The following is a 14,620-nucleotide window of genomic DNA, read 5'->3' as shown; positions in this document are numbered from 1 at the left end:
ATGCTTTCTCATGCTTAAATGAATTCTGTTTAATTTCTCTGGTCTTTCCTCTGTTTTCTGCATTTTTGTTTCTTTTTTGCTAAATTACCAATTTCTCTTGAAACATTGGCAAGATGTGGCAAGCAAAGAGAAGGAGAGACTAGAAGAGAAACAAAGAGCTGCTCGCAAGGAGCGTGCGAAGGACGAGGTGGAATGGCACACACGGTAAGGAGCAAGGAGGGAGGAATTAGTTTAAGATTGGAATAGTTGGGTGCACTGCTTGAATTGTTTTTATTCAGGACAGCACATCTGATTGCTTCCATGACAGCACAATTTGTAGTGTCACTTAAAGCATTGCTGGGTCAACAATTAAGTATGTAGCTGGAAGCCAAAATTGTTGATAAGTTTGTCCTGGACAAATTATCTAATAATAAATGCTGAAACCTGTCATAATTAATTACTGCGGTAATGCTGGATTATTTTTTTTTTAAACCTACAGGGGTCATGTTTTTGTTAAAATGAATGTTAAAATGTTAAGTGTCATCTCTGCTTTAACCAATTCATGTCCAGCTTTTGGGAGTTGAGCAAGATATTGTAGCCCTCTAGGGCCTTTTATTTGCACAGTCTTTGGATTTCTTGACTTGGATACTTCAGAAATTGCTTTTTTGATTGCATAGTCAAGTGATTTATGAGTCACAGAGTGCATCAGGGAGTGATGTGTGATTTGGCTGCTGCTCCCACAGGGTGCCTTTCACAGCTGCTAGTGCTGTGCAGTCAAGTGTGTGCTCATGGCCACTCTCTGCAGTTGCTTCCTTCAAAGGCAAGAACTTTGTGATGCTGCATGATTTTATGAAATTCAGAAGAGAAAGCATTCTTTTCCCAATGCCTGGAGGAATAGCTACAGATTAATTCCAGTTAATGCCTTGAAAAATTTCTTCCAGTGAATACAAAATAGTTTTTTGTTAACGTGGTTAAAAAAGCGAGCAGCTGTTGATGTTCTGTGCAGGGCACAGCTCCGTAGAACAGAAACTGTTTCCTCTTGGGAAAAATTTAAAAAAATGATTATGTAACTGATTTGGCATTCTTTTAAAGTAAAAATTAATATATATAATCTAGAGTGCAGTGTTATTTTTACTTGGAATAGGACAGCAATATTAAAACCCATTTCATACTCCCTGACTTTATGCTAAAATAAAAGGTGCTCTACAAGGTGGTGATAATTGTGTAGGAAGTTCAATTATTTTCATGTTCAGAATATTTCCTGAGATTTTTTTTAATAATACCAGTATATTTTTAAAATGTTTTGTGAAAGAAGCAACACTGGGGTTTTGGGTTTTTTTCCATATTAATAACTGTTCATTCTGTTTGCTTTTTTCTTTTATTGTTTCTCTCCTTTTTCTTTTTTTGTGTTACAGATGGTTTCATCAAGGCACTAACCCATACACTGGGACTCCAGATTGGCTGTACTCAGGTGGCTATTTTGATAGAAATTTCTCAGACTGTCCAGACATATACTGAAATTCCAGAACCAATTGCTCATCTCATCCGGACATCTAGTTAATAGATTTCATTCCAAGCCAGTTACTCTGGTTTTGTTGATAGCAAAAACCAGCTTTTATAAGTAAATTTTAACAGAAATCCTATCAGTCAACAATCAATGATTTAATTATCACTAACGTTGGATTGCCAAATATTTAAATACTGTTGCGCTCATTCCATGAAGCTGCATCTGAAATCATCAAGTTTTCACTAATTTTTAGAGGGATCTTTGGTTCTCCATTTCCTCTCCTAGTTTACTCTCTGGCAGGAGGATACTCTGTATCTGTAGAGCACTTAACATCCTTGAAAACTACATAAATAAAGTAGAGATAATCTCCTCGTTACTTAGTACAATAGTGAAGAAGCTGAAGTTTTTGGCACTCGGAGCAGGGATGAAAAGCCAACGTGGTACCAACAGGATCAAGCCCAGTCCTGTCCCACTCCCTGTACTGTATGTAGCACTCGCTGGGGACAGGAGCTCCTGGCCCCGCTCTCAACAATTCCATAACCGTGAGACTCGGGATACAAAACCCAGCCCAAGCCTCTCACACTGTAGTTGTCTGTTAAGAGTCTTCACAACTTTGGGACACTGTGAGCATTAAACTGTATACCTGTGATAAATCCCATAGAGCATACGTTAGGAGAAGGGAGGGGCACACCCAAAATGTGCTTTTCCTGAGGTCAAATGCTGTTCTTACCATAGGAGAAGCTTTGGAAGCAATAGCAGGAGTGTCGAGGTGGTTCCAATGTACAGTATATTGCTTGCTACCACTTGGAGGCTTAACTCTTCTGCACTACCTTTGGCAGCTTTGGCACTGTGTATGCTTCTAGACTAAACTTTCCTTTGGAAGCACTTCCATGTGTGTATACACACAGGTTCATGTTTTGGGGAAGTTTTGGTTTGCATGTTTCTCATTATTAGGTCATGTCTGTTTTGTATGTTGTGAAAAAGCAGAATCAATTTAAAGCTTTGGCAGAGTTATACCTATTACAAGTTTCCTGTGAGCATGTGATATCAAAAAGTGGGATTTTTTTTTTTTGTTCCATATCAAACCATTGAAGCCATATAATACTGGAAATAATCAATTACTGAACTGATGAATTCATTTTCTTTCAAGTGGTACACTTCAGGGGCCAGGGTAGGGAGAGAGGCTTGAAAAATTACGTCCAGTAATTAAAACTAATCCTAATGTTGCTGCTTCTTTTATGAAAGTTTTTAATTGAGTAACCAGGCAAAAATGGAGAGTGGTTGTGCTGCTGTGAGGTTTACAGTAATTCAGAAATTGCTGGTGTTAAGTGCCAGCAACATGAAGAGTTCAAGAAAGAACTGGTCTGATTTGTGCCCAAAACATCTGTGATTTCATCCAGAAAGTAGATTTTTGAAGTGTTTCTCCCTCAGCCACAGGATTAAAAAGCAAAAGAAAATTAACATATTCATAGAGAAATTATTTTATCAAATTGTGTACAACAATTAGGCTAAAATTGGGGGAATTTAGTTGTCTTGATTGGAAAAATAAGAGAAGCTGTAAAACTTCAAGGCAGTAAAGAGGGGCAGAATCTGTATATTGTTCATGGCAACTTGATTCTGTTGCCAAAATTTGTACCTTTTGTTGATGGAAGTCCCCTGAACTTGAGCTGGACTTAGTGGCACAGAGGGATTGTGTTTGTTCCCTGCATGGGCACAGTCACTTCTGAGAAGACACTGCTGATCTACACAGAATGGCATAAAAATAGTTTTGATAAAAACCTGAGCTTTAATGACAGTGTCAGACACTGTTAACCCCTCTCCAAACATACTGCGTGTGCCATAGGGAATTTGTTAGGTGAGGATTGAAAGGAATCACATATTAGACCAGTGGGAGTTTAAAACTTGCTTTAACTACATAGTATGTTCAATGCTGGAGTGATGATTTTAAAACAATGTATATAAATAGAAATTGCCTGAATGCAAAAAGCTATGCAGATGTTCTGTTTCTAAGAGGAGGTGTACAGGTTAGCATCCCTTTTGTCTAAGCCAGGATTTAAATTCAAAGACCTAAAGCCTTGTCATTATGTGAAAGCATGAAACAATTGTACCAACATTCAGTATAGAATCTTCATGGGATATAAAAAGAAACTGGGAACATTTCCAGTGTAAGAACATTTCATTATTAACATCTTCACCCCCGTGTTTCCTCCCTTTAGTCGGAAGTTTTCAGTAAAATTTCAGATTGATTCCAAACCCATTCTTTTAATTTATTGTTCTTCATTGGCAACACTTTCAGAACCCTTTCCCTGTGCTGCCGACACAGCTCTGCTTGGCCAGTCCTGGCATTCCTAATGCTCTCAAAGTCCAAAAGTTTTTATTTTCGATGCAGATCTCGCCTCAGTAGTTTACGTGTCAAAACATTAATAACTTTGCACCTTTTGAAAGAATGTCACTTTTATAACTTGATTAAACACTGTATATAAGATAACTGTGTTAGTATATGTTAATACAGCTACATAGAGAAACCAGCTAGAAAGAAATTATAATAAATACTTAATAAATACCCTTTGGGCCTCTGGATGGTGACAGCGATTTTTGTGAGCAGCTGGTGGGGTGGGAGGCCAGGAGCACTCTGGCCAGCTCTGGGGCTGTACCTTGGTTTCATTATGATGTTCTGGACAAAGATGGTTTAAATTGGAGCTTTGAACACCTCCAGCCCTGGGTGGAGGTGTCCAGCCATAGTGGACTCTGTTCCTCAGCACCTTTGCCCTGCAGGCCGTGGGGTGATGGAGGTGCAGGACAGCGCCAGCAGGATCCAGAACCTGCAGTGGCTGGAACTGGCAGTGGGAAGAGCCTCAGGAGTGCTCCCAGCACTGAGACCTCACCTTGGTGTGATGATGGAGAGGCCAGGTGTGAGCTGGAGCTGGGGAGAGAGTGGACTTCCCGTAAAAAATGTTATAAATGTGGAAGTTAGATTGGTAGTTTCTGTACAGCACTTGGATCTTGGAGATGATGTCCTGCTGTAAATGAGGAGCAGCTTTTCACACATCCAGCATTTACAGAACTCTTGTCACCCAGATTAACGAGGTCAGGAGCCATCTATCCTAGAAGAGAACTGTTTATTCTTGTTTAATAATTAAAAACTATTTCCCAGTAAATTTTTTATTTTGAAAACGAACCCAAGACGTCATACAGCAATGCGGTTGGGAACACACCTGTATTAACCAGGCCCCACACTGCACAGCGCCGGCTCCTTGAAAACACCTGCCAGCTGCGTCGGGGAAGCAGTACTGGAATAGCGTGAGGCAACCCGGCATTTGGCCATGGGCCCGGCGTGCCTCCCGAGGAAGGATTTCTTTGTGTAACCATTCCCTGCGTGTGCCGGGAATAGAAGTGTTGTCGGAGGCGCGCTGGGCCTGGGCTGTGCTGGGGCGAGGGGGTCATGAGGGGTTGGGGGGGGGCGAGGGGGGAGCGCCGCCATGTTCCGTGACACAGCAGGGGCGCCTCGCCCCGCCCCCTTTGATTGACAGCCGCGCCAGCCAATAGCGCGGAGCCGCGGCGGAGCGCGCCCTGCGTGGGGCGGGGTTCCGGCGCGCGGGGCCGGAAGAGCTGAGGCGGCGGAGGAGGAGGAGGAGGCTGAAGGTACCGGTCGGGACCTGCCGCGGTACCCCGGGACCGCACGCCCAACAGCGGCCGGGCTGGGGGTTTCCTGCCGGGAGAAGCCGAGGGGAAGACGGCATCGGCGGCCTCGGGGAGCCCGGCAGAAGGTCGCGGCCTGTGGGGGGGTGCCTGGGCCGGGCCGCGAGCCCCTCTGTCCCGGCTCGGCTCCGACTATTGCTCAGCGGTGAGGCCGGGGCTGACCGGGCTGTGAGCGCAGCGCGACCCCGGGAACAGCCGCACAGTCCCGCAGGGCCGGCCGGGCCCGGCAGCGCCAGGCCCGCGGGTCGGGCAGTGCGGGAAGGGGGGTCGGGAGGCCGCCGTGAGCGTCAGTGGAGTACGGGGCAGCCTGTGGAGCTCTGCGGGGATGCTGGAGCCGCAGTCTGAAGATACAATAGGGCTTTCTGCTTTGAAACATGGTTCGAACTGAAGAAGCAAGCGCCGGGGGACGGTGGCTTCAAGTGCCTCAGCACCCAGGCTGTCCTTTAGTGCAGGGCTGTAGAGCCTCCTGTCTTCATCTAGGGGTCTGCTTTAGCTCAGTTGAATCACCCTGGACTTCTGCAGGCAGTGGGACAGATTGCTTTTTTGAAGCCAGCTGGTAAAGGTTGGAATTTGATACTGGGAAGAGAGGATATGGGAAGGTTTCTCATCACACCTGCTGCTCTCTTTCCAGGATGTCTTCAGGTGCGTTATTTCCAAGCCTGGTGCCAGGCTCTCGTGGCTCCTCGAGCAAATACCTGGTGGAATTTCGAGCAGGGAAGATGTCCCTGAAAGGCAGCACTGTAACTCCAGACAAGAGAAAAGGCCTTGTTTATATCCAGCAAACCGATGATTCCCTCATTCACTTCTGCTGGAAAGACAGGACTTCAGGCAATGTGGAGGATGTGAGTATGAGCTTGTGTTTCAGTGCTGAGGTGTTATGTCATGTTCCAATCTGCTGGCACTGTGGAAAGAAGTCTTCCAGGATAAATTAGGGTGAGAATGGCACCAAGAGACCTGCACTTCCACATCCTCTGTGCTCTGAGGAGCAGGAAGGAAGTTTGTGGAGGAAGGCAGAAGGATTTGGGAGGTGAAAAGGAATATTGATGTATTTTCTCAAACATTTGTTTCTCCTGACGCATTTTCCAGGATTTGATTATTTTTCCTGATGACTGTGAGTTCAAGAGAGTCCCACAGTGCACCACAGGCCGTGTGTACGTATTGAAGTTCAAGGCAGGATCCAAACGACTCTTCTTCTGGATGCAGGTTTGTGGGAAGCCAATGACAAAGGTCTTGGATCAAAATACCCCCAGTATGACTCATGCCAGAGCAATTCTCTTGCAGGAGCCGAAGACAGACAAGGATGAGGAGCACTGCCGTAAGGTGAATGAATATCTCAACAATCCCCCCATGCCAGGGGCACTGGGTGGGAATGCCAGCGGAGGCCATGAGCTCTCAGCACTAGGAGGTACAGTCCATTCTCTGCTCCTTCATGTCAGAGGCTTTTTTTTTTTTCTCTCCCTTCAAATTTATGTCTAGACTAAGCCCCTAGAGTTCCTTAGGAAGAAATCCTGATGGCTGTGGAGGGTGAGTTGGGGACAGTGTTAATACCAGAAGCATAAACATGCTTTTAGCAGAATAAACTGTGCTGTTAAAATAGGTGTAGGCTGGAAGTTAAGACTGCCAGGAGAAATCTCTTTGTTTCCAGTAGATTCTCTGGAGTCTTACCTCTTTATGAAGCCAAGTTACATTTATCTTTTATGAAGATCATGAATCAGTAAACACTTGAAACTGTTTTTCCATACAGAATGTGATGCCAATTAATCTCCTGCTGTTTGAGCTGGAGTGCTGTGAAAAAAAAAAAAACTATGTGAATATGTTGTATTTCAGAATGTTTTTGTTTTTAGGTGAGGGTGGCTTGCAAAGCCTTCTTGGAAACATGAGCCATAACCAGCTCATGCAGCTGATCGGACCAACGGGCTTAGGAGGACTTGGTAAAATGCTTTAATATCTTTATGCCAAAATGGTACTTTCTCCTGCCAGGTTAAATCTTACCTGACAATATTTTCAAGTAGTGCTATTGATCTCAATAGCGCTTCTTTCACGTGAGAAGGCAAGGCCCTGTCTCAGAGATGAGTTCAGGGACAGAAAAAGGGTACTATATTCTACACAGCACTCATCTCAGGGCTTGATCTGCAAGGAACTGTAGTTCTGCTCCTTGCTGCACTGAACCTTCTGCTTTTTTTCCCTTGTTTTTTTTCTACTATTCTTCTTCTTTTTCCTAAATATTCACTGGAGAAGGGGCTGAAAACCAGTGATTTGTTCCTGGTGAATATGCTGGTTACCAAGCTGTGGAATTACTTGTGTTGTCTCTGATTCAGTGAATATTTATGTGCAAAGTAGAAAGAGTTCAAGAGGAAGGTTGGAGTGGTCCCACCCCACAGCATTCCCCAGGGCTGGGCTTTCTCTCCTGGGCAGTCCTGGGGAGAGCTGCAGTCACTGGTTTCTGAAGTGGCTGAGGGCTGTGTTGGAGTCTCTGGTGTGGTCTGTTCTCAATGCTGTCCATGCTCCAGGAGCATTTTCTGACAGATCAGACCCTCGAGTGCAAATAGGCACACAAATGGCAGTGACAAAGGTTCTGGCCTTTATAAAGCTCAGAAGTCCATTTCTGTGGATCTGGCTGGTGTTTTGTTTTTTTTTTTTTGTTTTTTTTTTTTTTTTGCTTCAGATGCAAGTCTCATATTGATGGCGTGTTCAGATGCAAATCTCATGTTAGTGTTGGAAAAATCTGGCCTCTTAAGATGTGTTTGGAAAAGATCTTCCTCTTGAAGCTTCACATAATCCTGAGACTGTCCTCCTTTTCTCAACGCTTTTCCTCAGCAATTCTTCTTTCCTTGCCTTTACATCTAGCTATAAGCCAGACTGACATGTAACAGAAAGAGAACCATCTGCTTGCTGCTGCAAACAGTGGTTGTGGTGAATCCCTGGGGATCATTTCCCCTGGGAGTGTCATCTTCTTCACATCTGCTTTGCATCTCTTGGGGCTCTGCAGAGCCCCAAAGGAGCTCTCCTGCTCCTGGGTCACTTTTACTGTGAAATGGAGCAGAGCAGTGTGTCGTGCAGCCAGGTGAGCTTCACCTGCTGTGCCTGCTGCTGACAAGGCTCTGGGATGAGTGATAGGAAGTGTTGGTTCCATGGGATTGTTCCTGTACAAGGTGGGACTGGCAGGGGCTCTCTGACCATCAGGGTCTACAGCTGCAGTTGACCTGGGGTTTGCTCACTGAGGACTGTTCTGTCCTCTTTTCCCAGGTGCTCCCACAAAGGTGTGCAAGAAATGTGGGTGCTTTGTGTGTATAAAGAGGTGTGGTGCAAGGAACTGCTGATGGGTAATTGATTGATGTGGCTCAAAGAAGTTGTAAGGGAACGGTGGAGTCCCTGACAATTCCAGGGGCCCAGTAGCCAGGCCTTTTCCCAGCTGAGGTTCTTGACTGTGCCAAGTCCTTGGTAGTTGGGATGTGTGATGGAGGAGGCCGATTCTGGTTTCTTTGGCATAAGGGTGTTGGTTTCCTGCTGGCTGTTCCCCTGAGAGCACTTGGGGTGTGGAGCTGTCCTTCCTTTGCCTGTGAAGTGTTTAAGAGCTTGGCTGATTCTGTTGCTGCATCTCTGTGTTAGGTTTGAAGCTGCAAACCCCTGGTGTGTGAGGAGAGAGTGGTAGCGACTCAAAGATGCCTCTGGGGTCTTCTGCTGAGGGCCTCGGTTTTCAAGTTGATAAAAAAGCTGGATTTTTGGTATAGCAGATAAGAGGAGAAGGCTGTGTTGCAATGATGTATGTACAGCACAAACCAGAGTAACTTCGTCCTTGTGTACACCTAGAAATTGAGTCATTGCTGAGATGTTCAGCTCTCTAATGAGGGTGCAAGATCAGAAAAGAAGATTCTGTTAATTTATGGAAGGGGATGGGAGGGTGGGTTGGGTTCTTTCACCCCCTCCTCTGTTTTAGCAAATAAAACCTTTCAGGTACAAGAGCAGCCTCTCTAGACAAGAGAGGTGCAGAAAACCTGAAGAAATAAATGTCTAAACCTCTTCTTCTTTCATGTTTATGGAAGGTGGGCTGGGCGCACTGACGGGGCCTGGGCTGGCCAGTCTGCTCGGGAGTGGGGGACCCCCAGCCAGCAGTTCATCATCGAGGTAGGAGGCCTTGTCTCCCTGGGCCTGCAGGGCTGTTGTAGTGTGAACTTGGCACTGCTGTGGGAGGAATCATGGCTTACTGAATGGGGAATATGGTAGGAATCAAGGCTGCTTATATACCTCTCTAAAATGGTGTAGGAGTTTTTTGTATTGTAAAGGTTTGAAAAGAAGCTTTTCAGAACACAAGAGGTTTGTGCAGGGAATTAATTATCCTAATTATCTTGGCCAGCTCTCGCAGCCAGTCGGCTGCAGTGACTCCATCTTCCACGACTTCTTCCACCCGTGTGACGCCTGCCCCGTCCGTTCCTGCGGCTGCCTCCGTGACCAGTCCCAGCCCTGTTCCCAGTTCGGGTAATGGAACCAGCTCAGCCACAAGCCCAACCCAGCCCATTCAATTGAGTGACCTTCAGAACATTTTAGCTACTATGAATGTGCCATCTGGAGCAGGAGGACAGCAAGGTAACAGTGCTCTGACCAGGCAGCTGCTGGATTCAGGAGTCCTCTGGAGCTATTTTACTGTCCTGTCCTGTTCCACATTGCTTTGAAAGGACTTAATTTTTTTGTTCCTGGTTTTGGTGGTGGTGTTTTGATTTTTTTAATTTCAGTGCTGGTTTTGACTGCTTCAGGATACTTACTGTCACTTCAAAACTGAGAGAAAAAAATATGGTAGCAGCATACTAATAAGTTTTAATACTCAGACCCTGACTAGATAATTTGATTTACATGACAAAAACATGGGGTTTTGGGTGTAGTCTAATGACCAACCCTTTGTTTTCTCCTAGTGGACCTGGCAGCTGTTCTGACTCCTGAGATCATGGCTCCCATCCTGGCCAACGCTGAAGTTCAGGAGCGATTGATGCCTTACCTTCCCTCAGGGGAATCCCTGCCACAGACTGCGGAAGAGATTCAGAACACCCTGACGTCTCCTCAGTTCCAGCAGGTAGATGCTGGCTCTGGGGGGAAGTGCACTCATCCTTCCCCCTTTCTTATCCTCCTGATTCACCTTGCCCTGCTTTTCCAGGTTCCTGGCACTGTTCAGAGGGGGAAGTTGCTCAGTGGAAGTGGAAAGGAGGAGGGACATGGTTTAATGGAGCACTAGTTCTTCCTGCAGTCACTCAAGGGCAGATAGGAATGGTTTTTACTTTTTCTTTTGGAGTTGGGCTTTACCTTTCTTTTTACTATAAATGCTCTCTGGCATATGACAGGAGTAATACCAAATTCATTGTTCCCTTTCAGCAACTGGCTCCTTAAAGGTAATTTCAGGTGACTGAAGGGAGGATATGCTCATGGTTACTACCCTACATCCCTTGAAACACCAGTCCTTAATTGCAGCATACTGTGTGTGATAAAAGCTGGTCTCTTACAGACCAATCTGAACTAGTAATTTACACGAACTGATTGCAATTTGTCCATTTGCAAAATTTCTGTAGCCAAAATGACAGTTTTAGATTAAACTGTAGCAAGGTCCATGCAGACAAAAGGAAGTGAGGGACATGTAATTGGTGATTATTTTATTGTGTATCTGTTCCCAAGCCCTGCCCTGACAGGACTGCTCTCCTCCTGGGGTAACTGCTGCAGGAATCTGGTGCAAACTTTATTTTGATGCTTTTGACTCCAATCCACAGGCTTTGAGCATGTTCAGTGCTGCCTTAGCTTCAGGACAGCTGGGCCCACTCATGAGCCAGTTTGGGCTACCTACAGAGGCAGTAGATGCAGCAAATAAAGGCGGTGAGTGCTGGTGCTGGTGGGAGCAGGAGAGAGGGAGTTGTTGGGAGTGGTGGCACTGCACACAGCCATTGAATGTGGGGTGTAAGGATCAGCTTCTCTCTAACTCTCCCTGAGAGTCCTGAGTCTGCAAGCTGACTGCTGAAGGAAAAGGAAGGTGGGACAGGTGTTCCCATCAGCCAGAGTGAGTTGGGATGTGCACTAAGAGAAGTTGGGGTTCTGCAGAGATATGTTGGCTTTGTTTTTTTGCTAGAGCTGCACAAGACTCTGGAGGTGTCAGAGTCACCTTGTTTCAGGAATGCCTTTCTTGTGGGAGTCTTTAATGATTCATCTGAAATCAGTGAACGCAGTCAGGGCCAGCTCTGGCATCCCTTTCCATTATAGCAAGGATTCTGGTCTTAGGATGCCCATGCAAAATTCAAGTGCATAAAATGCTGTGTCAGAGAGATCTGGATGTGTGTTACTATTATTTAAAATTTTCCTCCCTGCTCATTCATACTAAAGCAACTGCTTGCTTTCTAAGTAATGAAGCTTTAACCTTGCATGGACAACAACCTCCAGCCCAGGAAATACAATAACTCATGTGTTTAACTTCTAGATGTAGAAGCCTTTGCCAAAGCCATGCAGAACAGTGTGAAGTCAGACCAAAAGGAAGGAGACTCTAAGGACAAGAAAGATGAAGAGGAAGACATGAGTTTAGATTAAATTATTTGCTCTTCCTTACAGATACTCCTAGATACTAACTTAAGCAACTGCAGTAGGATTACTAACTTCATATTATGCTTATATAAATCTACAAATAAAGGAATTTTCTTTATCTGCCATACTGTTCTTCCAATCTCTATAGTATCCCTAGGGTGCTGATTATTCCTCTTCCAGCTCCTCACCCTGATGCTTACTCTCCCCCGGTGAAGTGAAAGAGTAACATAAAACTTTATTTGACTCCAAAGTATGTACCAGCGATTTACAAAGACCATCTTTAATACTACAACTTTAAAAACAGGTCATAATTACATTTAAGATGGACATGTTAAAAACCCATTTTACAATATTTACCCCTCATAAAAAAACCCCCACAATATAATGATATAAGTTACAAGTCCATTTCAGAAGCAAGATTTTGTCCCCAAGTAGCCAGAAGTATATATACACACACAAATATATATATGATGTGTAAGTGCACGAGTGAACTGGGTGTCTTGGGAGAAAAAAGCTGCTTCAAGTGGAGACTGCACTACACCAGGGCTGAGGGAGGCTGAGCAGGAGCCAGGGTGGGCGAAGGCCAGGTGCTACTCCACACACCTGGCCAGAAGTGGAGGTAACCTTTCTATTTCTTCCCTTTCAAGCAATGGTTTCTCGCTTCACCCACCACGATTTTTGTCATTGCACTAGCAGTGCTGAATTTAAGCACAGAGCCAGTGGTGGTTGTGCCTTTCTGCATCCCCTCAGCAGTTCTCCCAGCCTATTTTTCTTTTTTTTTTGATTCTTATAAATTACTCTGGTAAGAAGATGCTAATTCTGTGAACAGAATTTTGTCCAAGTTCCCCCTTGCAGAGCTCTGAGTAGCAGTAGCAAGGTGAGTTGAGACTGCCCTTGGGGGGAGGTTAAACGTGCCCTTGCTTATAAAACCACCAAACCGACGGAATTAATCCAGTTTGTCCTAATTGCATTTATTATAAAACAGAAACTGCCTGCAGCCTTTATCAGCAGACAGTCTGTGACATTTATTAACAGCCTCAAGTGTTTGGTGAACTAAATCTATGTGCGTTGTACGTGTGGGGTGAAGGGAACAGGATTCAGGACGTGCTGCAGGGCTGCTCTGTCTTCTGCCCTGAGCCACGGGGCAGCACGAGCCCTGCTGCAGATCCTTGACCACTCAGGAAGGACTCGCCTGTCGCCACATCCCACTCCAACTTTTTGGTTCTATTTGTGAAACATCCCTGAAGTGCCCCCTTCTCCCCAACCGTCCTCCCCTGCCCTCTTTTCCCCTGGGATTCGTGGCCCCTCTGGTTTGGCCCAGACCTGTGCCTGCAGTCACTGGAGACACGTGTGTCCGAGCACGGTCAGTGCTCAGCGGTGACGCCAGGGCCGGAGCAGCGTTCTGTCCCTCAGGCTGTCCGTGGATGTGGCACTGAGAGCACAGGGCAGCCCTTCAGGCCCACAGAGCCCCGGGCAGTCCCAGCTCGAGGCAGGTCCACGTGCCTCTGGTTAATCAGCAGGTTCCTGACACAGCCCACGTAGTGAGGGAGGGGAGGTAACAGCAGCCCTGTGCTGGCCTTGTCTGTCTCTGCACAAGAAACGAGGAAAAGCAGGCATTAGTCTGGCAAAGACTTAAATATCTCTTCCTCGCACCAGGAACAGTATCTCCCTTGTCCTTGGGGTATTTAATCCTGGAGCACATCTTTCCCAACTCACCTGGCAGCCCTCCCAGGGAGAAGGTTGCCCTTATGCTGGGTGCAGGAGGCTGGCTGGGTCCCACTGTGTGGTTGCCTTCTGTGTCCACATCCACCTGGATGATGTTTTTCCATTTGGTAACTTCAAAAGAAAACAAGTCAGTGCTTCTTCCTTACCCATGGAGCAAGCCCACCTCTGCTCTCCAGCCTAGAGCAAGAGCAAAACTACTGGGAGGGTGAAAGAGCCTGGCCTGGCTCTTGGGAAATGCCTGGAGTTTGGACAATCTCCCCCAAAACCTCACCCAGCACTGGCTGAACAAGATGAAGGTTTAAAATAGAGCTGTGCTGAAATGGGGCTGCAGCTGTGGCCCCAACCCCAAAAAGGGCTTGATGCTGAACAGCACTTGCTCAATAGCAGCCGCATTAAAGGCTGAGTTTCCTGTACAGGTATGAATCCTGCAGTCCCTGCTGCCAGCTGTGGGCTTGGAGCCCTTTGGACACACTCGACATCAAAGCAAGTTGGGCTTTCACTTTAAGCTGGACACAGTCCAGGATGGATCAAATCCTGTGGCACATCATTGGCCTTGGCAGCAGCTCCATGAAGTAGAAAAAGAACCTGTCTCTCCTGGCTACCAGAGCTGACAGTGCTAAGATCAGGCAAGAATTCTTGTTAATTATGAAATGGACCTCATGGCATCTACAAACTCCCAAATTTAATGCATACAGCAGGGGGATAGGGTTTAAATTGCTGATCCTGGACTTGTCCTGAGCTCCCCTAGGAGATGTAGGCTGAGCAGGGCTGGAGCAGAGGCACAGAACCAAGGGAGTTGTCACCTCACCTGCAATGGTGTGCCACTGCCCATCGCAGAGAGCTGGGCACGTCACCGATGCCGAGAACTCATCAGCCCCAGAGTTTGCTCTCACAGTGACCTGGAGTGAGACAAACCCATCAGAGATGGAGAGCTGGGAGGGACAGGCAGGAGACACCCACCGCCTCTGAAAACCTGTGGGGAAGCCCAGTACCTTAGTCTCCTCCATGTAGAGCAGGAGATGGTGGCTTCTCCTGGTGCCAATGTGGAAGATGAGGCCAGAAGCACTGTGGGGACGGACCTGCAGTGTCACCTCCAAGTCCTGCTCAGTCATCACTGCATCAGCTGGAAGATAAATGCCACTGGTGAGGAGAGGAGCAAGG

At 46.3% G+C, this 14,620-nt stretch overlaps 3 protein-coding genes across 9 annotated transcripts in view; 2 read left to right on the top strand and 1 right to left on the bottom strand.

Annotated features, from left to right (window-relative positions):
• Window positions 1-4,056, top strand: part of OSBPL2 (oxysterol binding protein like 2) — a 33,054-nt gene extending 28,998 nt beyond the window's left edge. The window contains exons 14-15 of the mRNA XM_062505295.1: window positions 114-204; window positions 1,395-4,056. Of these exons, the coding sequence (XP_062361279.1) occupies window positions 114-204; window positions 1,395-1,497 (194 nt within the window). The 3' untranslated portion in view covers window positions 1,498-4,056. The remainder of the gene's footprint in view (window positions 1-113; window positions 205-1,394) is intronic.
• Window positions 1,048-11,859, top strand: ADRM1 (ADRM1 26S proteasome ubiquitin receptor). 7 transcript variants are annotated; one of them, XM_062505298.1, is made up of 9 exons: window positions 1,048-1,450; window positions 5,817-6,027; window positions 6,272-6,590; window positions 7,030-7,116; window positions 9,229-9,310; window positions 9,540-9,769; window positions 10,093-10,250; window positions 10,936-11,038; window positions 11,634-11,859. In XM_062505298.1, exons 2-9 carry the CDS (start codon window positions 5,818-5,820, stop codon window positions 11,738-11,740), a joined length of 1,296 nt encoding a protein of 431 aa, XP_062361282.1. In that variant the 5' UTR covers window positions 1,048-1,450; window position 5,817; the 3' UTR covers window positions 11,741-11,859. The 7 variants fall into 7 exon arrangements, with proteins under 7 accessions (XP_062361282.1, XP_062361284.1, XP_062361281.1 ...); XM_062505300.1 differs by lacking the exon at window positions 1,048-1,450 and adding an exon at window positions 5,096-5,128; XM_062505297.1 differs by lacking the exon at window positions 1,048-1,450 and adding an exon at window positions 5,128-5,253.
• Window positions 11,860-13,143: 1,284 nt separating this feature from the next.
• LAMA5 (laminin subunit alpha 5) overlaps window positions 13,144-14,620 on the bottom strand; it is an 84,557-nt gene continuing 83,080 nt past the window's right edge. Inside the window, exons 77-80 of the mRNA XM_062504965.1 lie at window positions 14,452-14,582; window positions 14,268-14,358; window positions 13,451-13,570; window positions 13,144-13,322 (exon numbers count right to left, since the gene is read on the bottom strand). Coding sequence (XP_062360949.1) covers window positions 13,144-13,322; window positions 13,451-13,570; window positions 14,268-14,358; window positions 14,452-14,582 — 521 coding nt within the window. The remainder of the gene's footprint in view (window positions 13,323-13,450; window positions 13,571-14,267; window positions 14,359-14,451; window positions 14,583-14,620) is intronic.

The sequence above is a fragment of the Cinclus cinclus genome, chromosome 18 (genome assembly GCF_963662255.1).
Source record: "Cinclus cinclus chromosome 18, bCinCin1.1, whole genome shotgun sequence".
NCBI lineage: Eukaryota > Metazoa > Chordata > Aves > Passeriformes > Cinclidae > Cinclus > Cinclus cinclus.
The sequence above is the reverse complement of the archived record's forward strand: the minus strand, read 5'-3'. Positions and strand labels throughout refer to the sequence as shown.